The sequence below is a fragment of the Talpa occidentalis genome, unplaced genomic scaffold (genome assembly GCF_014898055.3).
Source record: "Talpa occidentalis isolate TD23 unplaced genomic scaffold, MPIMG_talOcc4v2.1 talOcc4.15, whole genome shotgun sequence".
Classification (NCBI taxonomy): domain Eukaryota; kingdom Metazoa; phylum Chordata; class Mammalia; order Eulipotyphla; family Talpidae; genus Talpa; species Talpa occidentalis.
The window spans coordinates 83,147,400-83,173,661 of NW_023601543.1; the positions used below are offsets into that span (position 1 = coordinate 83,147,400).

Sequence of the window (26,262 nt, forward strand, 5' to 3'; positions counted from 1 at the left end):
TAGCAAATCGGCTTCCTAAATGACATTTGGCTTGATAAATCTAAGTCACAAAGCCACTGTTTTCAAATGTGTGCGTGGCAGGGGAACACGGGAGGTGTGAAGGGTAATGGGTGTGCTACTCAGTGGTGAGAAATAATGCGTGCTTGCTAATTGCTTCGGAATCAGCCATTCAACAGCACAAAGAAAAAAATTAACTGAGATAAAATTCCCTTTTGGGGATGTAATTATGATTATTCTAAAGCAATCATTATTCATTTTACATATTGAGAAATTGTTCCCCAAATATGACCTGTTTTGAGATAGACAGCTACTTCAATGCAATTCTCTTAAAGGATTTTGATTCTGCTTCTCAAATTTAATTGCATTTTAAGAAATCAAAAGAAACGTGTAACAGTTTTTAGAATTATGGGTTTTTTTCTTGCTTTGTTAAAAAAAAAAAACTGGACATTATGTAGGCGGATTGATTTGCTAATATCTGATCCTTGTGTGGGCTATGCTTTTATTTGTGACCCAGAAGGCACAAAGGGTATTTTTAAATGCATGGTTTGACAAGGAGGGACAAAGACTAGATGGAAGTGAGGGTTGGGGCAGAGGCTTGACAGAAAGAAGGCACAATCATCTACCTGATAGTTTGCTTCTGCCTTTGACAAGGAACAAGAATTGAAAAGTCAGAATAAAATGTAAAGCACAGAGCATCGTAAAAGGGGGACCGGTGGAACAGAACATTCGAAAGACAGAAGTACCCAGAGGCTGTTGCTGAAATCTCTCTCCAGCCCTTCAAGAAGTCTATTGTCTTTAGTTCACAGATTGGGAAACTGAGGCTCAGCTAATAAGGGCGTGCTGTGAGGTCTGATCCCATGTCTGTGGGCTCTTTATATTTGTCGGATCCCAAAGGAAATCGTGCCGCTCCCTACGTAGGCGTCTTCTCGAGCTGCGCCAGTCATCGAAGCCGCATCAGATGGGTTAGCAGAGGAAAGACAGTCAACCTAGTAACATATGTACTGAGAGATTTTCATGGCCAGAAATTCTAAAAATTAGCGGCGAGGTTTATCCTGTGTTTAGGGATCTTGGGCATCAAGGAGGGGAGGGCACTGGCCTCACCCTTACTCTGAATCAGTAGTCACTGAGAAACCTACAAATGGATGAGACCCCCCACCTCAAAAAAAAACAAAACAAAACAAAACAAAAAACCCTGCATTCCTGTAGGTCATAAAATGGGGACAGCGACTGCTTTCAGGTTATGAAAAGGGCAGAAGCTTAGGATGGGATGATCTCTTCTTTCATTAGGGAAGGGTGAAGGACCTAGGCAAGGACAGAAACTTCTAGGCCTCGAGGGATTTCATTGTGCTTTGAGCTCAAAACACTGCATGCCAGAGCGAGGCATCTTGAGGACTTCCGAGAAACTTGGGGTGGTCTGATGTGGGCATCTTCATATTCATTCATTAGGTCACGCATGCATGCATTCACCAAACATTAGCAAGGGACTGAGGACATAGAGGAGCAATGGAGGGGAGGCCAGGGACGTGCTGGGTATCCTCTCTGGACCTCAGGACAAGTTGAAGCACAGGAGTAACCGTTCACAGGAGAGCCAAGTCCTCCCTCTCTGCAATGCAGGCGCTATTGCTCCAAGGTCTTCCTAGACCTTGGTTTCAAGATGGTAGCAGAGCTGGTTCCTTCTCCATGAGGCAGTTTCTGGGCATTGAAATGTGCAGTGGTTGCATAATTGCTACATCTGTTCCTCTTTCTGGGGTTTACATGGGCCTTGTTCGTGGCGCATTTTGGAAATCACCCCCTTCACAGGTGCCTGCCCCAGCTGAACAGCTGCATCAACCCAGAACTTTGTGTGTGCTAAACAGACGATGACTTTTTCCACAACAGAAGTTGTTATTTCCTCGTGGAAACATACAGAAATGCGAGCTGGGTGTCAACACAATTGTGGATTACCCAGCCGGCTGAAACAGTGCTCAAAGCATGGTGATCAATGAATTGAGGTCAACCTGAAGGAAAAAAAATATTCAGAATCAATATTTTTATCCACACGAAGGATGAAAATTTAATGGCGTGTTCTCCAAAAGAGGGGTGGCTAGTGTGTGAGATAAAAGAATCTAAATTCAAAATACCTTGGAGATGTCATGATTATTTTTATGCAAACAATTTTATAGTTTCTTAGATTCAAGATCATCTAAATTGAAATGGAGGAGAGGTTTATTCATTCATTAACAAAAACTTGAGCATCCGACAGAGTCTGTGCATGGAATCAGAGGTGATTCAGATAAACAAAATTCCTGCCCACACAGAGCATCCAATCTCTGGGGTGAAACTAATAGTCATGATGAGATGATTTGAGGTAGTAGCAAAGAAGGCTGAGGAGTTGTATCCCACGAGGCAGAAGGAAAACATGAAATAAGTGGTTCATGTAAGCCAAGAGAATGGAGATGTCTGCAGTAAGAGTCTGAACTTGTCACATGGTGGTCATACCTGTCCTTGAGAAGAGCAGTTTCCTCGAAAAGGTAGACATAGAATTACCACAGGACCCAGTAATTCCACTAGGCACGTATACCCAAAAATATTCAAAGCAAGGATTCAAACAGATACACACCGATGTTGACAGCAGCATTATTCACATTAGTCCAAAGGTGGGAACGACTCAAGTGCCCGGTGGGTGAGTGGATAAGGAAATTGTGGTCTATCCATACGATGGAATATTATTTAGCTGTAAAAAGGGAATCATGGACTGTACATGCTACGATGGTGGGAAGAGAAAGGGTGAAGGGGACATAAGAGGTGGCGATGGGTATTTTATTTTGGTTTTCCTTCAAAAATAAAAAAGTTGAAAATGGTACAAGTTTAAGAAAAAAAAGAATTCCAACTTAACCAGCTGGAGATGTACATCTTATGCAGAGCCCGTACTCAGGAGGAACTTTGCAGAATTAGAGACTGTCTGTCATAGTACAGCCAGGGTGCTGAGAGATTTTTAAAACTTGAAGAACAATTGAAGGAGTTTGACATAGCCTGGAATAAAAGGAGACTCCTCGGAGGGGGGAGGAGCTTGGGAGTCACCAAGTAACTTGGGATGGAAAACATTTCAACAGTCACATTTGTCAAAAAATAGTAGTCATGAGCTCCCCGTCCTGAGACGTATTCGAATACATCTGAATGGCTAACCACGATCCATAGGACGTGAGGCTCTTGAATAGATTGGGTGAATTATAAACTTTTCTCTAACTCAGACACTGTGATGTATTTCCAAAAATCACTTGGATGGGGACATAAGAAAATTGTAGCCCATAGTAACTTCCCCCCACCCAAGAGGCTAGCAAAATCGTTGTTACTAGCCAATTGGGAAGTGTGGCGGTGTCAGGGAAGTCATCGTCAGCTAAATGATGGGCTAAGGAGGTCATTTTGATCTCTGCCCATGGTTCCATTTAAATTTTGTCTGCAAAAACCAGGACAGGCTGTGAGATTCTCTATTTGTGGCTGTTTGTTGTGAGCTCCTGATGCCCTTCTGGGAACTCTGATCGTGTGGGTGGTAACTCAGCCAGGCCATGGCCAAAAAGTCGTGAAAGACACAAAACTTGGAGGTGGGAGGCACCTGGCCCAATGGATTGAAATGCTCCATACAAACCTAAGAAAAATCTTTTGCCAATTGCTCTGCGTCACGGAAGACAGCGTGCCATGACATGGGTTTCAAAGGCAGGAACTGCTTTCAGCCAGTTTTGAAATCCAGGCTCCATGGGCTGCTGCGTTTTTCGATTCTGCCCGCCGCCTTGCCTCCAGCCCAGACCACAGGCCACGTGGCAGCTGAGGCGTTTCTGGTTCTCTGAGCCACCTCCGAACTGGAGAGTGATTTTGAAAGGGGGCCCAGAACAGCCCTTGGCTGAGGACTTGGACTTGCTCCTGGTAGCCCAGACCGACACCCTCACAACCCAGAAACTTTATCTAGTGCCGGTGCCGTGGAGTAGGGCACTGAGAGAACCAGCAAAGGGGCGATCAAGATTCCTTGCCCCAGATGCTCAGGAGGGGGTGTTCAGGAGAGGACCTGGGGCACAGAGTCGGGACTCCATCTGTCACTGGCAGGTGGCAGGAAGCGCCCCTTGAAGAGGGGTGAGGGCCTTTGTTTCCTCCCACCCCAGGGAGTGATGGCTGTAGTGGCAGGAAGGGACGGAGCGGGATCTCTATGATCCGGGCAGACGGGTACAGTGAAGTCCTGGAGCCCTCAGTGGCTTTTCAGGCTCTTATTGAGCTTTTCACAAGGCACATGGCAGGCAGGGGGCAGGCCCCCCTTTTTGGGGGGCCCTGGGTGACCCTTGATCATGCACTAGCAGTAGTTAGTGATGTAGATGCCACAGTGATGTTACATTATTTCCTATGTTTTTACCCTGGGGAAACTAAGGGGAACCTGGGGTGGCCAGAGAACAGCTTTAGAGCAGGGGCCCTCCAGTTGTGCAGTGATAAAAGGCTGCGAGGACCTGGTCCAAAATTGTGCCTGCCTCTCTTTGAGCCATGCAAGAGAGTCCTCACAGGCCTCTGCATCCCTTCTAGAGAGTGGAAGGTAGTTGTTGATTTCCAGTCTTCCCGTCATCCTGTGTTTTGTTTATATACTGATTGGTGAGGGGTGAAGACAGGTGGTGTTGAGTAGTAGGTGAATAGAAAGGAGCCCTAAGTAGCGAGAAATAACAGGAAATTAACTTTCCTGTGTAGTTGGACAGTTCATCAAATATGTCCAAAGGCTAAAGGTCACTGGCTCCTTGAGTTTGAATCTAGATGGTTTTCTGAACACCTGGGCGCCATCAGCCATTCTGAGCAGGCAAGTTGAACAGAAGGACAGATGGAAGGTTCCAGGCAGGGGCAGTGTAGGGACAGGAAAGGGACACTGAGCAGGTTTTCTAGGATCCCATGCAGACCGGGTCAAGGAGGAAAGAGTCCTGGAGCCCTCAGTGGCTTTACAGGTTTTTTATTTAGATTTACCAGGCACATGGCAGGCAGGGGTGCTGGGGGGCCAGGAGGCTGGCCGTCCTCCCAGCCCCCAGCAAATCCTCACTCTATCTGGGTTCTCTGGCCTTCTCTCTGCTTCTCTTCTTCTTCTCTCGGCTTCTCTGCTTCTCGGCTTCTGCTGGCGTCCCCATGACGCCACCCTTATAAATTCCGTCTCTCAGCTCAGGTGTACCCACTCCAGGGGCCGCCATCAGGCATGCATTCAGGACCACAGGGTTCCCTCATCTATCCTAATGGTGGGAGGGCAGAAAAGCCTGATACTTTTTCCTTACCCTACAGCACCTCTGGCAGGGACCCGTGAGAAAGAGATTCTGAAGCAGGTCCCAGAAAGCCAGGACTAAAGGAAACACCACTTCAGGATAACGCTGCCACTGTCAGCCTCCCCACATGTCTCTTACCCACGTGTGTCTTCCACGTGTCTCTGCATGTCTCTCTTCCATGTCTCCTTCCCATCAGTACCAGGGCACAAGCCAGGCCCCAGGGACAAGAAACCCTCTTTAGCCCACCTTCCACGTTGCAGATCTTCCCCTGGCCACGCAGCTCAGTCCCTAGTTCCCAGTAGCTAATCCAAGGCGGCTGCATGTAAGTGGGGGTGGGAAACATGGCCCCTCTCTTCGTGAGTCCCAAATGATAAGTGCCTTATTAATGTCATCTTCTTTAATCCCTGTAACAGCAGTATGAGATAGGGACTGTGATTATACCCACTTTCCGGAAGGGTATGTCTGAAATTAGGTCTCATGAGCCAGAAGGCATAGATCTGAACACCCAGTGGTCTCAGGTGCTTTATTCAGCTAGATCCCCTTCGGTAACATACACACGGTCACAGAGAAATAGTAGGGCTTCAGAAGGAACTAGCCTCCCTCTCATCCTCTCCCAGTCGGTGGTCTCACTCCCAGGGGTGCCCTTGTAACTATTTCTTGTTAGCGTTCTTCTGGGGGTGCTGCCATGATCTAGACTTGTGCTGGTGGGGTGCTTTGGATCGTTGCCATGATGGGGAGGGGCACTACTGGCACTTAGTAGACCCAGCCTGGGTGACAGGCCTCCTGTAATGCATAAAACATTCTCAAACAATGAAGACATGACCTAGATTCTTGATTTTTTTTTTTTTAAGTCCCTTGAACATTCGAGCAGACCAAGAAATCTGCTTCCAGTTACTGATGCCTAAAAAGTAAGTCCATCTTGGCAGGAACTTCCGCTCAGGGGAGATTGCCATCCTTATTCCCCATGGGGAGGTTTCTGCCTTTCCCTAGGAAAAGGAGGAGAAAATGACCAAGTTCCAGAAGCAGGTGATGTTCAAGGACTTGGCTGTGGTTTTCCCTGAGGAGGAGTTGGGGCTGTTGGATTCTGCCAGACATGGGATACTGGGGTAACTGAGGAACCTGCTCTCACGTTCAGCCCTTCAAACCAGAGCTTCCATTCCAGTTGGAGAAAGAAGAAAAGCTTTTTTTTTTAAGATTTATTTATTTATGCATACAAGAACTGGGGTGTAAGCCAGTGGCATGGGGAGTTGGGGGGTGAGAGGATTCACCAGAGACAGAGTGGGGAGCAGAACAGGTGAATTGACTAAAATACACTGCTGAAGGGAGCAGCGGGCGAGTCAGGAGAGGTCTGCCGTGCCATGTGGGTTGCTCCCTGGCTGCTGCAGTGGCTGGAGATAGCTTGATAGCGCTGTCTTTAACCCCTGCACCACCAGGGAGGCCCAAGAAGAAAAGCTTTTGACAGATACACAAGTTCAAAGAGATGGGGGTTCAGAAAACAAGAATCAACATAATATGGAGTGTATTCAAGAACTGGGATTAAGCTACTTTTCTCCAAATTGCTTTCCTCCTGGCAGACCTGTTCACAAGGTGCTGGGTTGACCAGGTGTCCAGATTCCGTGAAAATTTTTGAAGGGATTATCTCTCAGTTTCAAAAACAAGGTGATTGTCCCTGCCAGGTTTGGGCAGGAATGCCCATTCCGATTTCAGAAGGTGAGAACTATATAGTGACTCGTATAGGGAATAGTTCCAGTGACAAAAAGTCTAGAATTTAAAAAAAAAAGTCCGTCTTACATATAAGCACAAGATATTGTAGGGTGGTTTTAAGAAGTGTAGTTTTTTCTTCAGGAAAGCTATTACCAAGTAAATTGAAAGATGACTGCGCTTTGTGTTGCTTGGAACGGTACCAAACTGCTCACCCCTCTGGACCCTTGAGACAGGATGGCAAGGCCTCCCTTGGTATTTAAATAACCAGCCTCCATTGGCTGGCATCTTTGCTGTCCATTGTTAGCATGCATCTGAGGGGTACCCTGAGACCCCCCAAACTTGCTTGCACTAAAGTCATCCATGTGCACAAAGGCACAGCAGACTCATACTGTGAAAGAACTTTAATAGAATTAGTGTGCACAGAGCGAGAGGAGAAGAAAGGATATTTCTAATCAGTTCTCCCAGTAAAACACCCCAAATTACCCACTCCCTTGTGGCAAATGCCCAGCCAAACACGGTTGGCCCAAAGCAGGGCCGCTGAGGCCTGCAAGGTAGCCACGAGTCTAAGGAACCTTCTGGCGGGGACCAAGTGGGTAGAAGGGGCAAGGCAAGTCTGCAACAAAAGGAGCGAAACAAAGTAAAAAGCAAGATAACAGCCGTCATTGGTCATCTCCCGAGGTGCCTCTCACCTGTGAGTGTCTTCCAAGTGTCTCTGCAGCCTCCCTCTAGGTCTCCAGTGCCAGGGTGCAAGCCATCTGCAGGAACAAGAGCTCTCCTCTTCTTCCTTCTCGAGCCCCCCTGCCTTCCTTGCTGCATAGCTTCACCGGTGGCTCGGCTCCACCCCTGGTTGAGTGTGGGTGGGGAAAATGGCACCTTGGGCCGCCACGGGGATGCCCTGCACCACGCTGGCTCACTGCTGCGCTCTTGTCAGATGGCTTCAGCTTGAGTGTTTTCACCTCAACATAGGCACTATTTGTTCTAAATTACTGTCAGTGCTCCTTTAGATGAGAGTTGGGGGGCTATATCGATAGTTTCTTTAATTTGGACTTCACTTGAGGAGCGTCAAGAGGGCATGATGTTTGTTCATAAACGAAGTGGGAGCTGATGGAGTTGGGACAACACAACTCTAACCTTGACAATGTGCCCAGTTCTCTCTGTCTCGCAAATTCAGACGATTATCTTCTGACTCCTTGACGTGGAAGAGGAGGACCCATCACATTATGCCTCCTCTCCAATGCCCATTTCTTATGCCATCAAATTTTGCCGGTTTCTTTGGAGCTCACTGGAGCTGCCGAGGACACCGCTGCTGCTGCTGCTGCTGCTGCTGCTTTTCCGTTCATCTCCTGTTGGGTATCACTTTGTGTCCACGTGCTTTTGTTGACATATTCAAACCTTGTCAAGATTTGCTAATAGAAGGAAGGAAAAGTCTATCACCCCAAAATGTGTCTTCTTGATAAAAGGTTGAATTCATGGGAGGGACTCTGAAGGTTGGGTGGAGGGTGCTTTCAGAAAAGGTATTGACAGGTAAACTTCTGTTAGGGGAGGTACTCCCCTAAATTAAATTTGCCTACCTTGGTCCACCGTGCCTTGAGCCTCTCTGACTAAGCTTCCCTCCCTCTCCCCACCCTCCAAAGTCCTTCTGTCTTAGTTAAGCTATTTGGGGTGGTGTCTACAGCCACATGGGCAACTTACTCCACCATCCTAGGTCTTTCCCTTGTATACAGGAAGTATACGTGTTATTATTAAACTTTCTGGCTTTTTTTCTTATCAATCAGACTTTTTTAAAAACTCTGTCCACAAGGTGACTATAAAAACGTCCAATTCATGGACTTTCCATTACTTTTAGAAAGAAGCTCTATTGCTGAGAGATTGAAGCTTATAAAGGACAGAAATTGAACCTGATGTCTGGGAAAGTGACTAGAGTAAGCAAGAGGCAGAGAGGAACTTTTAAGAATCTACCAAAAAGCCAGGTTTCTGGCCAGAAGGAGATTTTTTTTCTAGAGATTCAAGACTCATGAGTGATTACGCAGAAGGAAAGAGTGAGTTACACTCATGTGATTAAATGCCCGCAAAATATCAGAATGGACAAAAAGTGGCCTTATGGTTAGTATGGTTAGTTTATGCTTACAGTTCATGTGTGTCCTAGATGAGGCATTAAAGGTCAGTAAGATCTAGTCAATTGTATAAAATTAGTTGGAAGTATGATTTTGTTAGTTTAAAATCAGTGATTATGAGGTAATCTATTGTGGTACAAGATACCATGATATATTTTTTCCTGATTGTAATAGTAATTCTTCCTCATTGTGTCTGGAAAATCACAAACAGGTGTAAAAACACCAAACAGGGTTTATCTCTGGGTCAATGGGTTTAGATTTATTTTTATACCCTTTTGGTATAACAAATAATCCCCCCAAATACATAATGACAGTCTATTTCTGGTTCTTGTCAATTTCCAAGTGAGTTCCAGGCTGTCAGTGAGGGGGAAAGAGTGAGACTGGGATCCACAAAGTCATTCAGTAACCCAGGTTGGCAGAGGCAATTTCCTCTTGGACTTGCAGCTTCCGAAAGCACCCTGGGTGTCAATGACGCATTCCAGCTGAGAGAAAGGGAAAAACAAGTAGAAGCACAGGTGTTGCAGGTTTTACTAGTAAGGCCTGGAAGTGGTGGCCATCACTTCTCACCTCATTGGCTAGAACTCTATCCTCTAACCCCACTTAACTGCTAAGGAGTCTGGGAAATGGAGTTTGGCTGTGTGGCCAACTAGAAGAAATATGTTTGGTGGATCAGTAGTCTATTTGGTGGATAAGTTAGTGTATTTTCTTTTTGTCTTTTTCAGTGCATATAATATGTATCTAGAAATACAACTAGAATTATATATTCAACCTTTTATTCTGCTTTAAAAAAAAGCTTTGTGAATTTTCTCACATAATTCTTTGCAAACAAGGCCGTGTAAGTGATAGACGATCACATAGATCATTGTTTCTCAGCCTTGGCATTATTGACACTTGGAGCCAATCATCCTGTGCTGGGGGCCGTCCTGCGCACTGCAGGATGGTGGGCAGTATCCCTCACCTCTACCCACCAGATGCCAGTCGTCCCCCTCCCCAGTATGACATCTGCCTCCAGACTTTGCCAAATGTCTCTGGGGGGACAGAAGCATCCATGGCTGAGGACCACTGAGCTAGATCACCAATGGCTTATACAGCTACTCTCCTTCTGCGGAAGCATTGTTGCTTTTTTTTTTTTTTTTTTTTTTTTTGCTATTATATCTTGCTCTGTGATAAACATCTTCTTACATTAATTTTCACTTAAATAGTCATTATTTACTTACGAGAGAGTCCCAGAAGTGGGATTACCAGGGCAGAGGCTATGAGTATTTTTGTCTCTTGATCCATCTTGCCAAAGTGCTTCCCTGTAGGGTCTGCCAAATTACTCGCCCACCTGTAAGCTATTTTGGCTTTGTTTTTGAAAGATTTTCATTACTTAATATGAGAAAATGACTTATTATTTGAAAGTAGTGTTTCTTTGACTAATAGTGAATCAGATGTGCTTACTAGTCTTCTTCGTCACTCTGGCTGTGGTGGCCTTGCTAATGTCCCAGCTGCTACTTTGTTTTTCTTAAGGGGTTTGGGAACAATTGTTTGTTGAAATCAGCCCATGACACTTCCGAAGTGAGTAGACGTTTCTAGTAGAATGTGGTTTGCCATTGACATTATGTACATAGTTGCGAGAACTGGGTTTTTATCACAGCATCCCATTGTGACTAGCTTCGATGTTTGGACAGCTGGTATTTCTTTTCTTTGCTTAAAAAAATCCGAGACTTCTAGGGAATGACAGAAAGTGGACCAAAGGGTTTCCTTTCACCTCAGTGCGCACAGCCTTGGAGTTTTGCTTCCATAGTGGCTGAGTGAGGTCATATCTTGCCCAAGTACTATTTCAGGTTGTCACGCCAAATCCCCTTCTGTTGTCATCACTGTCTCCCAGGAGCCTGGAAGATCCTCACCCAGGACTTAGAAGGCATTCGTCACGCCACCCCCACGCCTGCCTTCCTGTCTGCCCTTTGCAGGCAATATCAGCTATTGTCATCTGCAGGTGGATCCGTGGGCACATGTGCATTCACGCAGTGTTCACATGGATTACTCTCCGGTAACAGGAGGCCAACAAGTTAAACCGATGAGCTCCCTGCTGTTTTATCTGTGGGTGAAGATTGGGTACACCGAGTATTCCCGTGGGACTGTGAAAGTGAGCCTGGGATCTGCCTAGCTCAAATCTCTGTCCCTTTATGCAAAATATTATTAGGCTTCCTAGAGCTCTGCCTTGATAAAATCTTCCCTAATCCAGTCAGTTTCAATAGATGAAATGTTTGTCTCCTCCACCCTTTCTCAGTCCTAAAGCCTCTCTCCTCTGGCTTAAATGTCCCATAAGAGTACTAGCTACTGTTACTGTTTATGTAACCCTCTGTTCAAGTAACACCAGGTATTCTCAAAACAATAAAGAAGCACAGTCACACTATCAGGGCAGTGGGGGACTTGAAAATGTCACAGAAAGCTCTAGAAAAATGGTAAGGGTCTCATAGCTTTCTAATACCTTTGGAGACAGGAAAATTCTTCTCCAAGGAGACAGAAGGAATTTAAGCCTCAGACACTGTTAAACCAATAATTCACTTACAGGCTCAAGAGCAAGGCCTGAGCAGCAGGCAAGGAGGTGGGGGGGCTGGCGAGGGGGTGGGGTCTGCAGGCTCTCCGAGACACCACCGCGGGTTGGAGATGCTGCCTGTGCCCTTCTAGCTTTTTGTTAGCGGCAGGTAACCAAGTCCCGGCTCCCGGCAGTGGCTGTTCTTTGGAATCACCTGGGGAGCTCAGGCGGCGTGGACGCCTCGGCCTCCCCACCCCAAGGCCCAGCTGATGCTAATGTGCAATCAGGAGCCCTCTGAAGTGAGCAACCACCCGCAGCCCTTAGGTGAACGCAAGGCCCCGGGACTGGGTCGGGACAGCGCTGCCCCACGCTGGGGGCTCTCGGGTGAGCGTCATGGGCCTCGGCTTGGTGCTCCGCACAGGGGGCGACGCGCCGGCCTGAAAGCCCCCAGCCGCCCGCCCTCCCTCCCGCCCTCCGGGACGCCCGGCCCGCGGCGCCCGCGCGGGGGTCCCCAGGAGGCCGCCCGAGGGGGGCCCGCGCGCGCCCGCCCGCCCGCTGCCCCTGCCCCTGCGGGCCGCGCTCCCGGCCGCGAAGCCCCCGTTGCTGACGTCAGGGCCCCCGGCGGCGGGCCGGCCCCCAGCGCGGGCGGAGCCGCGCGGCTCCCACCCCGGCCCGCCGCCCGCCGCAGCAGCAGCAGCAGCGCGAGCCCGAGCCCAGCCCGAGCCCGCCCGGCCCCGCCAGCCGCGCACGTGCCGCCCGCCTGCCGCTTGTGCCGCCGCCGCGCCCTGCCCGGCACCCGAGCGCCCGCAGCCCGCACCCGCCCGCCGGTCTCCAGCCATGGGTAAGCGAGCGCTGGCCCCGCGCCACCCCGCAGGTGGGGCCTCCCGGGGCGCCTCCGCCCTGGGGCCCGGGTCGGGGGGCGGAGGCCGGAGGTGGGAGGGGCGCGGCGCAGGTGTCCACGACGCCCAGGTGCGTGTCCCGGCACGTCCTGGGGGCGTCCCCGCCCCGGCGGCACTTGCGCTGCTCCCGGGGCGGGAGCTCGGCCCCCGGGAAGGGCGGCCGGGGGAGAGCGGACGGGGCGTCCCGGGTGGCGGGCTCCCGCTGCCTTCTCGGGCTGGGCACGAGTAGCTTTCAGCCCCTGTCCCGGGACTCTCGCCCGAGCGCCCCGCTCCGAGCCGGGTCCGGCCCCTCCCGCCCTCCGCCGAGTCTCTCCGCCGCGGCTCTCGGCTTTAAGCCCACGTTACACACACGCCCGGTGCCCCTGCGGGGGTCTCCCGAGAGCCCCCGGAAGCCCGCGGGGCGGGCGGGCAGAGGGACGGCATGGGGCAGAGCGCGAGTCTTGTCTTTGTCCCCCGTTCCGAGGATCGCAAGGCGGACCCGGGTGCAGGTGGGGACGCTGTGCCACGCGGGTGCCAGTGCAGTTGGGGGATCGACTAGCAACGGTGAAAGCCCCTCTCGGAGATGGAAGATCCCCAGCCGGGCGCGGGGCTTAGGCTGGCGGGCTGACACCCCACTGCGTCCCCGAAATGCAGCCACCAGCAGCGCGTCGTTAAGGGGGGCTCTCAAGGCAAACCGGTAGCTGCCGTGGCCCCCACCCGGGGATGGCAGAGCGCTCGCGAAGGGCTCCCGTTCCCTGCCCTCTTATCCTGCTGGGGCAGGCGGCCTCCGGCCACAAAGCCGCGGAGAGCGTGGAGAGCCCCTGGGAGGCATCCCTCGTGAGGAAGTCAGCGGGCTCAGCCCTGCGGGTTCATAGCCAGGGCTCGGGGATTCCCTGTAGGCCCGGCCCGCGCCCCGACCACTCCTCATCCTACATGTTCCGGCGAGGCAGCAAGGGAGGCTGTGGTGTGTGTGGTGGGGCTAACTTTGTGCGGGGCACTTTTGTTGAGGGACAGTAAGGGGACTCTTGGGCATTTAAAAGGAAGTTGAGCATTTTACAGTTAAATCTTTCTTTTTTTTAACTTCCCAGGTGATGAAAATATGAAAGGAAATAAGGTTTCCGCAGGAAAACTTCTTACCCCAAAGTTAGGGGACAGCGAAGATGCTTCTAGAAAGGGCTGGAGTCCCCTAACTGTGCCCACCTGAGTCCTCAGGTCCCTCGCTCCCTTTTCAAGCGCTGTGGTGCGTGCACACAAGTGGCGTGGCTGCTGCCCGCCCCCAAGTGCGTTGGCCTTGCTTGGTGCAAAAGGGATGGAATTTAATCAGAAGTTCGGTGAAGGGGAAAGAAAGGCTTGACTACTTTTCCCGAAACACAGTTACTTCTGCTTTTATAACCCAGGCGCTGGCGTTTGGGTTCAGGACTGCGCGTCCAGTTACCACCTGGGGACCTCCTCGGGGAGGCTTTCACAGCCCTTGGGGCTTAATTGGGGGCGGGCTGGGTTTGTAAATAGGTGTGGAAGTCAGATGGGGTTCTCATGAAGCAAATGCCCACACCAGAGGCCTGTTCTCAAGGAAGTACTTTGTGTCCCGCACAATTGTTGGTTCTACACTTCAATTGCCAATTTATGTTAATTTGTGCATACCTCACTGCTTCTGGCAGTAGCCAGGGTTTTAGTTTTTAGTTTTTACATTAAAAAAAAAGTTCCTTTCATGCCAAAAGGGAAACATACTGATTTCCTTGGGTAGATTCTTCGTAAATCCACCACAAGGCCATGAACTGGTTTTATTTTTCCAGATGTATTTCATTACCGGCCCTCGCCTTATGAATGCTTTAATTGAAATGATTTAATGTTGGGAAAATTCTCACCACGGGTCCTCAGCCTTGGCATCTGGGCTCTTATGCAAGTCACTTCCTTAACCTGGTGTCTGTTCAGTTACTGGTAAAATGGGTGAGATGTGTGGAACTCAGGCGGTAAGGTCTTCAAAATCTTGAAGTGAAAAACTAAAATCACAAGCGGTGGTGGTGCATGCAGTTTTATTTTCCAATGCAGCTTAAAAGGGGCTTTTCAAAAGTTGTCCGGCCACTTGATTTTTTGGTAAGGCTTGGTTGGGATAGAATTCGTGTAGAGTTGGGGACTTTTCTTTTGTATACTCAGCATTACGCAACCACCTCCACCTCATGTGAAAACAGGGTCATCTCTCTGGAAAGAACCCCGGACCCCTCAGCACTCACTTCCTATTCGCCCCTCCCCCCAGCCCCTAGCAACCATTAATCTACTTTGTCTCTCTGGGCTGCTTGTTCTGAATGTTTCGTAAATGCTGTGAGCCTCTTGGTGTTTGAAGAGCATTGGTTTTCAGTAACTTTTGCCCCTGGGAAAGATGTTGATGTATTGTTCCTAGGCCCTGCTGCCCCCTCCCCCCCAATGACTAGCTTGAGATTTGATCATTCACACATTCTCAGTCACTCTGGTTGTATCTGATGGGAACTCAGGTTATCACCCAGAATTTTGATTCTCTTACCTTAGTCACAGGCCTGAAGACACAGCAAGGAAGTGAACTCGAAGCAGTCACCTCTTGTATTTGCGGGCTAGCCATCCTGCTTTCACACACATCCAGAGAAAAATGCTGATTTCGAAAATGCTGGGTAACTGAAAATAAAGTGCCAAGGGTAGACAGAGTTGATTAGGTTATCAAGCGAGGCTTGGAACCCCAGAATCAGTGGACAGGTTTTTCTGGGATAGCTGTTCCAGTAAACACAGGCTTGCTTTTTCGTTTCTATGCTGGGGGAGGGGGGGGATGGGGGGGGGGCAGCGAGTCGCTGCCGGCCAGAGTGCAGGTATTCCTTCCTGATTGGAAATGCTGCTAGAGCTGCCTTGTCCTCACCTGAAGATCAGGCAGTGCAAGGTTTAAGGTTTTTTCCTGGCTAATGAATGCCCTGCTGAGATGCCAAGGCTGCATTCCCCCCTGTTAAATCTTTTTAATCTGAAAAAACTGACTTTACCTTCCTGCATGCTCGATGGGGTCTGTGGAGACGCCCTTGCTCCCCTACCTTCCAGAGCAGGCGTGGGTCCCCAGAGTGTGTTTCCACATGAGTTGCCTACAATTCTCAGTGAGGACCGTATGTGATCAGATAGGGCAAAACAGCCCAATGCTGGTTTCTATCCCCCTGGTGGGGGGAGTCTTAGAAGACAGGGAACTTAGACTTGCGCTCATCTCACTAAATAGCACCTTGAAAACACTGGCTCGGAGCCGCCTTGCCTCAGCCGGGACGTGCACACAGGTGGCTGCAGCTTGTTGAAAAGGCAGTTTCTGCGGCAATGGACCTGGGTGGGGCCCGAGTTTCTGTGTTTCTAGCAGGTGCACGGCTGCCCCAGTGCTGCCACCCACCCCCCGCCAGATCTGGCACAAACCATTTTCTTAATCTGAGGAAGGACACCTGAAGAGGGGTTGATGAAAGTTTCTGTGGGCCCTTACCAGTGTCATTTAGAAAAAGAGAGGAGAGGGTCGTGTGATGCTTTTGAAAAACCTGAGAAAACGGTTCCTAATGGTTGAAACACCATTTGTTTCCATGAAGCCCTGTCAACAGGCTTCATTTGTAGTAGTGCTGAATGCTGGCATCTTCCACATGCGCGCCAACGGCGGCGACTGGTGGAGGCAGCTGCACCGCACATCCCCTTTAGTGCTTGTGTCCTTGGCTTCTGCCCTCTTCTTAGAGCTCCAGAGAATGTCTCCCCCTGTACATCCCCTTCCCCCCCACCCCCAGCACTGGTCACCTTCAGAGGCCAGACTCTGAAGCCATGGAGGACTCAAAACAGGCAGTGTTTGGTTCTGGAAGTTTCCTCAGAGATTCAGATGCAATTGGAGACAGTTATTCCTGATGACACTGGGCAGGAAGTATTCCCAGCACGTGTCTCCCCCCACTTTTAAGTGTGAGGAGGTAGCAGTGGAGCCCGCGTCCATTCTACAACAACGAAACTCCCTCAGACTGAAATTTAGGACTAAGTGGAATTAACCTCCAACCACCCTTGATCTCTCCAGCCAGCTCCTAACTATTAGTTCACTGGATCCACCTGAGAACTTGGAAAATTGGTTACATGCCTGATAACAATTCTCTGTGGCCCTCTGGGGCTGATAGTGGCATCAGAACAACTGCTGGTGCCTGACCAAGCACCCCGACAACCTGGCCTAGATGGCCCGGCACTGCCTCCCCCGGGAATGGGAAGCCCTGACCTCCCTCACATTCCTTCCCCCTGTATCATGCCAGCACTCCTGCCACTGGGGAGCCAGTTGTTTTCTGGGGGCCTCGCCCACACTCCCTCCAAGGCCATCTCCATGTGGAGTTATTTCTTGTGGTTCAGAGTTGGGCTTTCTGGTCGTGAGCCAAAGATCCGGTCTGGTTGTTCACAGTAACAGCCCACCCTTGGGTCCTGGAGTGAGGTCCCTCCAGCCCTCGGGTGCAGTCAGATATTTTGAATAAACCTCATGGTCCAACGGCATGTGGAGTACTGTGTGTGACAAACCAGAAGTAATGACTTGTTGCAGTTCAGCCTCATTCAGAGCTGTTGCCCAAATCACTTGACCCCTCCAAGGGCTTCTGGGAGGAGATCCTTATTCCAGAGCCAAGCAGCTAGATGGTTTCTTGCAAAATGCCAAGTGGTCAGTCCTCAGAAGTGCTAGCAGGTATCTTAAATATGTCATTTAACTTTAAACTTGAAATTGCCCATATATATTTTTTAAAGATTTATTTATTTATTTATGCAAGCACTGGGTACAGTCAGAAGTGCGGGAGGGCGAGAGAATTCACCAGAGTCAGAGCAGGGAGCAGAGCAGGCAGAAGGACCGAAGTACACTGCTGAGGGGAGCAGCGGGCGGCAGGAGAGGTCTGCGCGCCATGCGGGACCCTCCTCCGGTGGCCGGGGATGGAACTGGTGCTGCAGAGGCTGCGGGCAGCTTCGCAACCCAGCGCTCAACCGCTGCAGCAACGGGGAGGCACCGAAATTGCCGATATTTTGTCGCGGAATCGAGGTCTTTGCTTTGAGTCCTGATTGCAGTTCCTTGAAGTCTTTATTACATGGAAGCCACAGCCAGCGCTCATAGGCTTTTGATTTCCAGGTTCATCTTGTAAAGCAGAAGACGAACATCAAGGCATCGGGGGCCAATCTGTGTGCAGAATCTGTTTCTATCCTATATCCCACTTCCCTAAACCTTAAAAATTGTCTTGTCCACTTTTATTTTGGCAACTATTTTCCCAAGTGACTCCCCCTTTTTAAGACTTTCCACAGCAATTAACTTGATTTTCAAAGAAATTTTTTTCTTTTGGCATTTAATTTTATTAGTGTGTCTGATCTGAAATTAAATTATCATAGCATAACAAGTACAAGTGGCATAAACAGGTGTAGGAACAGACACACATGACCCCTGAGGTACACAGTTCAGCAGGTGGGAGAAGCGGGGCAGAAATGTCCTGCTGGAGAAGCTCCTGAGACCAAGTCCTGTGGACAACGGTCAGTAGGACAGTAGTACAAAAAGAATAGAAAATATGGGGTACTTGGGTGGGCCCATTTGGAGGTGAAACAGGAATGCTTGCCATTTGGCAACAGAGGTTGGAAAGAGAGCTATTGACTTTCTAAGCCAGTCTCATGCATTTAATACTTTTAGCATGGTATTTCTCATTGCTATTAGTTGACTTGTTGAATTCATCAAGAACAAAGATCGTTTTAGTCATTGTTATACCCCCGTGTTCATTCAGATGTTTAGAGCATTATATATTTGTCAAAAGGATTAGGGCCTAGTCATATAAAATGAACTTTATAAAGATCTATCTGTATTGTACATGTATAGATTGCAATTGTGTACAATTCTGTTATGTGTAGCAAACTCTGAAAAGCTACCCTAAATTAAATAGGGCAAACAACATTATTATTCTTTAGTAATAATAACACATTTAGCACAGATTTTCACAGAATAACAATTTCAGACTTGAAGTCACTTTAGACATAATTCAATTGCTGTCAGCACACACTGACACAAAAGCAATTTAAAGAGCAGTTTGAATGTTATTTCATTACCTTTTTTTTTGTGCCTTTAGCTTTTTGCTTTTGATGTTATAAAATATTTTCCCCTCTCTGGTGAAAAGTACTTCCTTCTTGTCAAATTTTGAAGTTGGGGAAAGCTTGGCGAAGCACTTTTGTTTCAGAGAAACGCGCCATCTCCCTGAGGGTGAAAGGCAACACGGTCTTGTGTTTCCAGTCTCACAGCGTGTAGTGGGGCTCAGTGAGCCAGTCTGAGGGGGGACTTCCTGGTACGTGCCCCTCACCATGAAGGCTTTCGGGAATGTAAGACAGCTGCTCTGCAATAAGCCCTCACAAAGTCCTGCTCACGTGGGCCAGGTGCTGTGCTAAGTCTTGAAGCCACAAAGAAATACACAAACAAGATGCGAGCGTTTGTGTCTAATTGTAAAATTCCAAATATCTAGAAGGACTTAAGAAGAGCGAGACCTGTGAAGCTTTCTGTTGCAGACTTGAACTTGGGGTGTATTGAGAAGGGTGGAAGGGATTAGGGTACACATAGAAGGAGGGGTAGGAGGGAGCAGGGTTTACTGCCAGGGTCCTGAAGAAACTGGCCTGGCCATCGCCGAGGATGGATGTGGGGGAAAATAGAAATAACACGGGGAGTGACTAGTTTTAAGTGGTTACCCATGGGCATGTGTAAATGAATCTTGCAAAAACTGTTTTTAATCTTACCTGTTGCCTTTGTCCCGTTCAAAGGATGAAGTGGAGAGGGAAGGGAAGTGTGAGCTTTGGTGTGACTCCAAGGGGAGGCGGCATCGAAATGGAAGCCAGTTCTCACCCACTTACTGGCTTGGAAGTGGTATCGTTTCCTCAAATATTTGAAAGAATTCACCAGTGGAGTCACTGGGGTCTGGAGTTTTCTTTGTTGTGAAAACGTTTTAAATTATGAATTACGATCGTTTAATAGAGTTCTGTTCAGACTTTCTCTTTCTCTTTATTTCAGTTTTGGTAAGTTGGTGTTTCAAGGACATTGTTCATTTTATCTGTTTATTGGCATGAAGTTTTCCCGATATTCTAGTATTATCTACTTAGTCCTGTTGTCTGTGGGAAATGTAATGACGTTCTTCTGCTTGTTCCTGGTGATAGCGGTCATTTGTAGTCTTGATTTTGCTCCAGCAATCTTAGCCACTTTATTTAAAGTGTTAGTAACTTGATGCTTACAGGTGATGGTTTCAATTAAGCGGTCAGCTCATCTGCATACATTTTCTAGTAATCAGAAAGTAGGATTTTAATGTTTAAAAGTAAAAAATTGCTTTATAAGAAAAAAAATCTGCTGAAAGCAAAAGTACTAACACCCAATCTTTTGAATTTTCTTAATATTTGAACTTGAAATAACAAAATGTAACACGATCTGTGGTGGATGATCCTGAGTTAGAGTTATCACTTAGCATTTGCTTGTGTTTTTATTGGTTTTCTCTAGGACTGTTCTTTCTCTTTGCAACAGCTACAGACAGATAAGGAACTAAAAGAAGTGTACTTCAAGTGTACTTTCAGAGCCGGGTTCCTCAGCCCCAGCACTGCTGCCATTGTGGACTGGATGCTTCCTGGTTGCGCGTGGGGCTCTCCTGTGCTCTGTAGGGGGGTGGACAGCATCCCTGGTGTCCACTCATTCATTGTGTGCCAGTCACACTCCCTGGTTGTGACCACCAGAAGGGATGCTTGATTTTCTTAGCTGAAGGAGTATGTGTGTGTGTGTGTGTGTGTGTATGTGTATATGCATATACACAACTTTTTCTAACATCATCAGATGAAGTTTGGCTTAATAAAGTGTTTGTCATCATCTTCTGTTCTTCCTTAAGTAGAAAGACTTCAGGGGATCTTGTCCCCTGCATGCTTTAACATCCTTAATTACCTTGATGGCCTTTTCAAATGTAGAATTCATCTCCTTAGCTATAATCAAATCTCCCCAGATCAGGCCTTTAAGGCAACCTTTCTGCTCATTCTGTTTCATCTTTGGGGCTGCCGGCCACTTCATTACACTTTACATGCCTCTGAGCCTGGAGTGGCCCAGGACGGGCTGGTTTTCCCTTGTTCCTCACAGACATCCTTTCCTGACAGCCACTGATCTCCCTGTGCCACTGGCAGCTCCTCCCACAGATCTCAAGCGTAGGTTGACGTTTTCCCAGGCATCCCGGCATACCTGTAAAATGGTTCTAGTGACAAAAGAGCAGAAAGGCTGGAAAGGAAGGTTAGAAGGAGCCTAGAAAGCCTGCTGTTTCACAAGTGTATCATGTCATTGGTTTCGGAATGTGGTGTCTCCCTCGAAAGAACTCCCTGGAAAGAACACTTAAATGGTGGGTTTTAAAATGGCAGCTGAAATTCAGGCATCTGCTCTTCACACAGGGAGCAAAGAATGGAGCTGTAATTAGTAGAGAAATTCAAGCCCTTAAGATAACTTTAGTTGACAGAATATTTTATTTTATATTTGCCTTTTAGTTTTCTCATGTGACCTATTCCGACAATTCCTGTGGCAAGGCAAACAATACAGAACATTAAAAGGCCCAATTTCCATCCCATGCTTGACATCCATTTTGCAAAGCCACTCTACTGAGTTACCAAAAACTGGCATTATTGAGCTGCCATTATTTTGTTACAAATATTTTTAGATGTTTTGTAGCAGGCACGAATATTATAAAATTTTAAGATTCATTAATGAAGTGTGCTCTATACCCAAAAAAATGGACAGGTCATAAGCATACAGCTTGAAATGTGTTGGCCAACCTAGCCAGTCCTCAGAGACAGACTTGCATGTTATTAGCCCTTCAGAAACTCCCTGTGGGCTCCTCCCCACAGACACCCAATTTCTGCCAGTCACTGTCATTTCTGCCAATAGGGTTTTGCATTTTTTTCGCACTTTATATAAATGGAATCATATGCGTTCTTAGGTCTGGCAGCTTTTGATCACCGTTAATAACATTTTAAAACTCACTGATGTTTTTGATCTGGAAAATAGACCTGCTTTTAAATGGTTACAGTTAAAAGCATTTAATTGCCTTTGTGTGGGGAGCTGTGTGTGCTAGGGGGTGCCTGAGCCACTGGTTCCTACCCTCTGTTTTAAGTGGAAAACGCGGACACAGCAGGTATGAGCAGGACTTTGGAAATAATTGAGGAGGAGGAGGTAGGTACCCGAAAACCAGGCACACAGTGAAGGGAGTGCAAAGTTAAGGGGCCACTATTGCCATTTCCACTGGGAAATGAAAAGCATGTTCTCAGGGACTGGAAATAAAGGGGGAGTCGTAGTGATTGTGCATTTCATCAGGGTAAGATCGGCATGCATATTTTCTGGCTTCACGCTATAAAGAAAAAACAGATGTTGAGACTTCCAGTCAGTTTGCTGAACAAGATGGCGCTGAACTATCCGAATGAACAATAGTGGGGGGACTGTTGGCTTTTTGGCTGTTGCCTGGTGGAGTGCAGCTTTGGAAAAAGGAATTATTTCATTTTGGAAATAGATGCCAAAGTGGTTTGTTTGTGTTTTTTTTTTTGTTTTTTTTTTTTTGCAAATTATTGTGTTGTTTGGACTTAGATAATAGAGACCTGCCTCCCTGTCTGTGGTGTGGAACTTTGTCGCCTTGTTGATTGAGTGCCTAAGGAATGCTTCATCATTGGTAGTGTCGCCTGTGCTGGGTGTCACACTGAGGACTGCTGTCAGCATGCCCTCCAGCCCGCAGTATCTGAGCATTCTAGTTTCTCCATATCTTCCCCAGCATTTGGGCACTTTGACAATGTTTACTTTTCCAAAAACCTGCTCGGTGTGAAGTGGTGTTTCATTGTTCTTTATGTTGAATTTCCTGAGGTTAAAACTTTTGGGTAGGTTATTGGCCATATGGATTTTCTCTTCCATTTGGACCTTTGTTCTGTTTTTTTTCTCATTGACTTTAGTGATGCTGTATCCATTCTGGATGCTAATCTTTAGTCCATTGTGTTGTCAGTACCCTAAATATCAATCCTTTTCTTTATTCCTCTATTACTTGCACTTCACATTTCGGTCTTGTTTTAAAATTGTTCCTAATTCCAAGGCCAGAAAGATGTTCTTCAATTCCGGGCCTCCCCTGGTGGCGCAGCGGTTGAGTGCTGGGCTGTGAAGCTGCCTGCAGCCTCTGCAGCACCAGTTTTATCCCTGGCCACCGGCGAGGGTCCCACATGGCGCACAGACCTCTCCTGTCACGTCCGCTGCTCCCCTCAGCAGTGTATTTTGTCAGTCTGCCTGTTCTGTTCCCCGCTCTGGCTCTGGTGAATTCTCTCACCCTCCCGAACTTCTGACTGTACCCAGTGCTCATCTAAATAAATAAATAAATAAATCTTAAAAAAAAAAAAAAAGATGTTCTTCGATTCCTCTATGTTTTCTTTTAAAGTTTTTTTTTTTTTAACATGCTTTTCATTTTTCAGTTTTCATCCCGCTGGGATTTGAGTTCTTTAGTATCATGTGAGGTAGGCCTCTTTATTGTCTTCCCTATATAGAACCATGATCTGCTTAAGAGTTCATTCTTTCCCCGTTGCTTTTTTCAATTTTGGTTTATTTATAGAATGTGAATGCCACTGTTGTGATAGTAACTATCATGTTGCATAACTATCATTTCTTTCTAGTGGTTGGAATAAAGTTCCAGTCCCTTAGGTTTGATGGGACTCCTTCAGTATTGTTGTCTGTCCCGATTCTTCCATGATGCCATCTGATGCATTCAGCTTGCCTGTTGTACATGTGTGCATGCCCTGGGATGCCAGTCTGTTCTTTGGGCTCTTTTGCCATCCCTCTGCTAATACTGCACTGTACTAATTCCTCTAGATTTATAATAAGCCTGTCTGTCTCCTCAGAGGAGGTTTCTCCTCTTGGCCTTTAAAAGGGTCTGAGATAGTCTTGATTTTATTTTTGCTTGTGGAATCCAGTTTTACCTGTGCCACAAACCTCCCTGTTAGATTTCCAGGGTGAAGACTGATTTCCATGCCAGTCAATGTGTTGACTAGAGTGAACCCTCTTCCCTCTGTGTATATACGTGGTCTGGTTCTTTGTACACTTGCATCTCCTTTTACACACCCCAGGGATGTTTTTGTGTACCTTTCAAAACTCTGTCAGAGATCCCTCGCCATTTTTCTAAGGAGAAAAAGTAAACTAGTCAGAGTCAAATCAAATTCCACGGAATGCCCTGGTTTCCTTCCACTGACCTATGACTTCTGAAAGTGCAGCTAAATGGACAAGCTTGTTGTGATTAACATAGAAGGTTATTCTGATTACATTGACGCAGCGTGAAGCCCATTTTAAGTTATCACGCGCCTGCCTGGTCATAAGAGCTGAAGCAAAGGAGGAATTTTTACTTAAACCAACCTTGACATATTAAAATAAAACCCTTGATATGTTAAATGTGAATTTCTTAATAGAAGAAAAATAGGGCCTGATTTGCTCCATTACCAAGATCAAGTTTATATTCAAGATGCAAATTCTTAGTTGAAAGAGAAAGAACTGCCAGTTTTCCACTAATATCTCAGAACCATGCAGCAAAGGTGAGGCTGGAGTGATTTCAGTAAGTGCTACTTGGCGTGTTTGGTGATGCTGCCCATGAAAATGGACGTTTCGTGGCTGGTTCCAGATTACCTAGTTTCCTCTTGCGGTTTCACAGCAATATTTTCTGGAATATTTTATGTCGCTGCTTGCCTCTCGAGGAGGAGACCAGCATTGATTTATTCCAGAAAGCAGCTTATCCAGCCGTCAAATGAGATTATGTTTGTGGCTGTTACCCATCACTTCACAGAATATTCTGACTCTTCAACAAGGCCTTCAACTTTTATTTGTTTATTTGAAGGTGGTAAAAACCACAAATGTAAATTCTTCTCAAACGTCATCTTTGGAAGTGTGGTTGTTGTTGGTGGCCAGAACCAAACTGTCCCTGGGCACCATCCCCAACCAACACTCAGCACGCGCATGCACGCACACACAAATGCTCCATACATTTAGATTTAAGTAACCCTGAAAGGGCCTCATCATAAGACTCCATTCTTAAAATTCATTCCTTTTTGTCATGTTTTCACCTTGGAGTAGTCCCTCAGTGTAGAAACTCTAGATTTTAAAATTGAGGTCTGACTGGCTGTGAATATTCTTTTTACATTTTGTCATCTTGTTTTAGCATGGGAGGGTTTGAACAAAGATGGCGGTATTTCTACCCGTTACTTGAACTGTGGTTTACTCAGCTGAATGTGGCCCTCGCGATAGCATTAAAAAGAAAAAGCAAACTGACCCAAGTGGTCAACATTGAGTGGGCTGTTGATTCAAAACTTTTGCCAGGTTGGTGGCTTGACCATGTTTGCAGGCTTTTTCCTCAGCGCTCAGAGGTGAAGGGAGGTGCCTGTCATGTCAGGAGCTGGTGAGAAATGGAGGCCTTAAGAAGCAGCCATGAGTTATTTTTAGTTTAAAGACCAGTCAGTTTATCTAACTGGTGGTTCTCTACTGAGGTAGGTTTTTCCCCTCAGTGGTGGGTTGGTGAGGCCTGGACACATTTTTGGTTGTTACAGTGGGGAACAGCAGTGGGTAGACAAGGGAGTGTGCGACTGGCATCTGGTGGGTAGTCACCAGAGATGCTGCTAAAGGTCATATAATACACAGGACCCACCCCTCCCCAAATGTCCAGAGCACAAAGGTTGAGAAACACTGACTTAGAATGAACTTTTGAAGTTGTGAAAGACAGTCTTTGCAAATCTTCACAACCTATAGCACCTGGGGAAGGTTTGTTTGGGATTTGCCTTGAGGTAGGGCAAGAGATTGGAGACACCCAACAAAAGAACATAAAATGGAAGGGGTTGCCAGCTCAGAAGGTGCCTACTAGAGGGAGGCCTCTGTCTGATGCTGACAAGCCTAATCCTGGATGGTTGATAATAACTGTCACTGGGGCTTCCCTGGTGGCCTAGGGGTTAAGTCTCAGCGCTATCACTGCTGTGGCCTGAGTTCACTCCCTCGCCAGGGAGCTACCCACATGGCGCAGCAGACCTCTCCTGTCTCCCCGCTGCTCCCCTCAGCAGTGGATTTCAGTAGATCGGCCTGTTCTGCTCCCCACTCTGTCTCTGGTGAATCCTTTCACCATCACCCCTGCCTCACCCCTGGCCTGTACCCCAGTTCTATGCATAAATAAATCTTAAAAGAAAAAAGATAACTGGCGCTGATAGGGACCTGCTTGTTGGATTCAGTCGATAGTCACTGAATTCTTGCCACCAAGGCCTTAGTGAAATGAGTGACGACAGCATGTATGACATAAGCTGAATCATAATCTGCTTCAGAAAATTCTTTTTACCTGAAAGGTTTTGTTTATTTCTGGCTCTGTCTAGCACACTCACATATTCATATAACAAAGGAAGATAGCATGGGACATTGACAGGAAGCAAGTAGTTTTTCACTCCCCCTTTAATCTCAAGCATTAGGTTTAACCTTTGTTTCCTTCTAAGGGCTGCTAATGAATAGCACAGTGGCTGCCCTTGGTATCCTATTCCCTCACTTTCCCAGTCCCAGGTGTAGATCTTAAGTTGTGTTAACCTAAAAATTCAGGAGGCCATTAAAAGACAAAGCACATTTATTTGGGATTCAAGAATTATAACCCGGGGTACACAGATTTAGGCAGAAACCTAAAACATGTCACAAGGAGGGACAGAATTTTTTTTTAATTTAAATATTTTATATAATTCTTACATCTTTTTTCATCTTTGCACAATGTATGCATTTTCATTATGGTTATAGTCCCCAT

At 47.2% G+C, this 26,262-nt stretch overlaps 1 protein-coding gene across 3 annotated transcripts in view; it reads left to right on the plus strand.

Annotated features, from left to right (window-relative positions):
• Positions 1-26,262, plus strand: part of GPM6B (glycoprotein M6B) — a 182,814-nt gene that overhangs the window by 44,971 nt on the left and 111,581 nt on the right. The window contains exon 1 of one of the 3 annotated variants that reach the window (XM_054695846.1): positions 12,391-12,435. The exons of the other annotated variants lie outside the window; for them this stretch is intronic. Within the exon in view, the coding sequence (XP_054551821.1) occupies positions 12,432-12,435 (4 nt within the window). The 5' untranslated portion in view covers positions 12,391-12,431. Of the gene's footprint in view, positions 1-12,390; positions 12,436-26,262 lie in introns of those variants that run through there. 3 annotated transcript variants of the gene reach the window in all.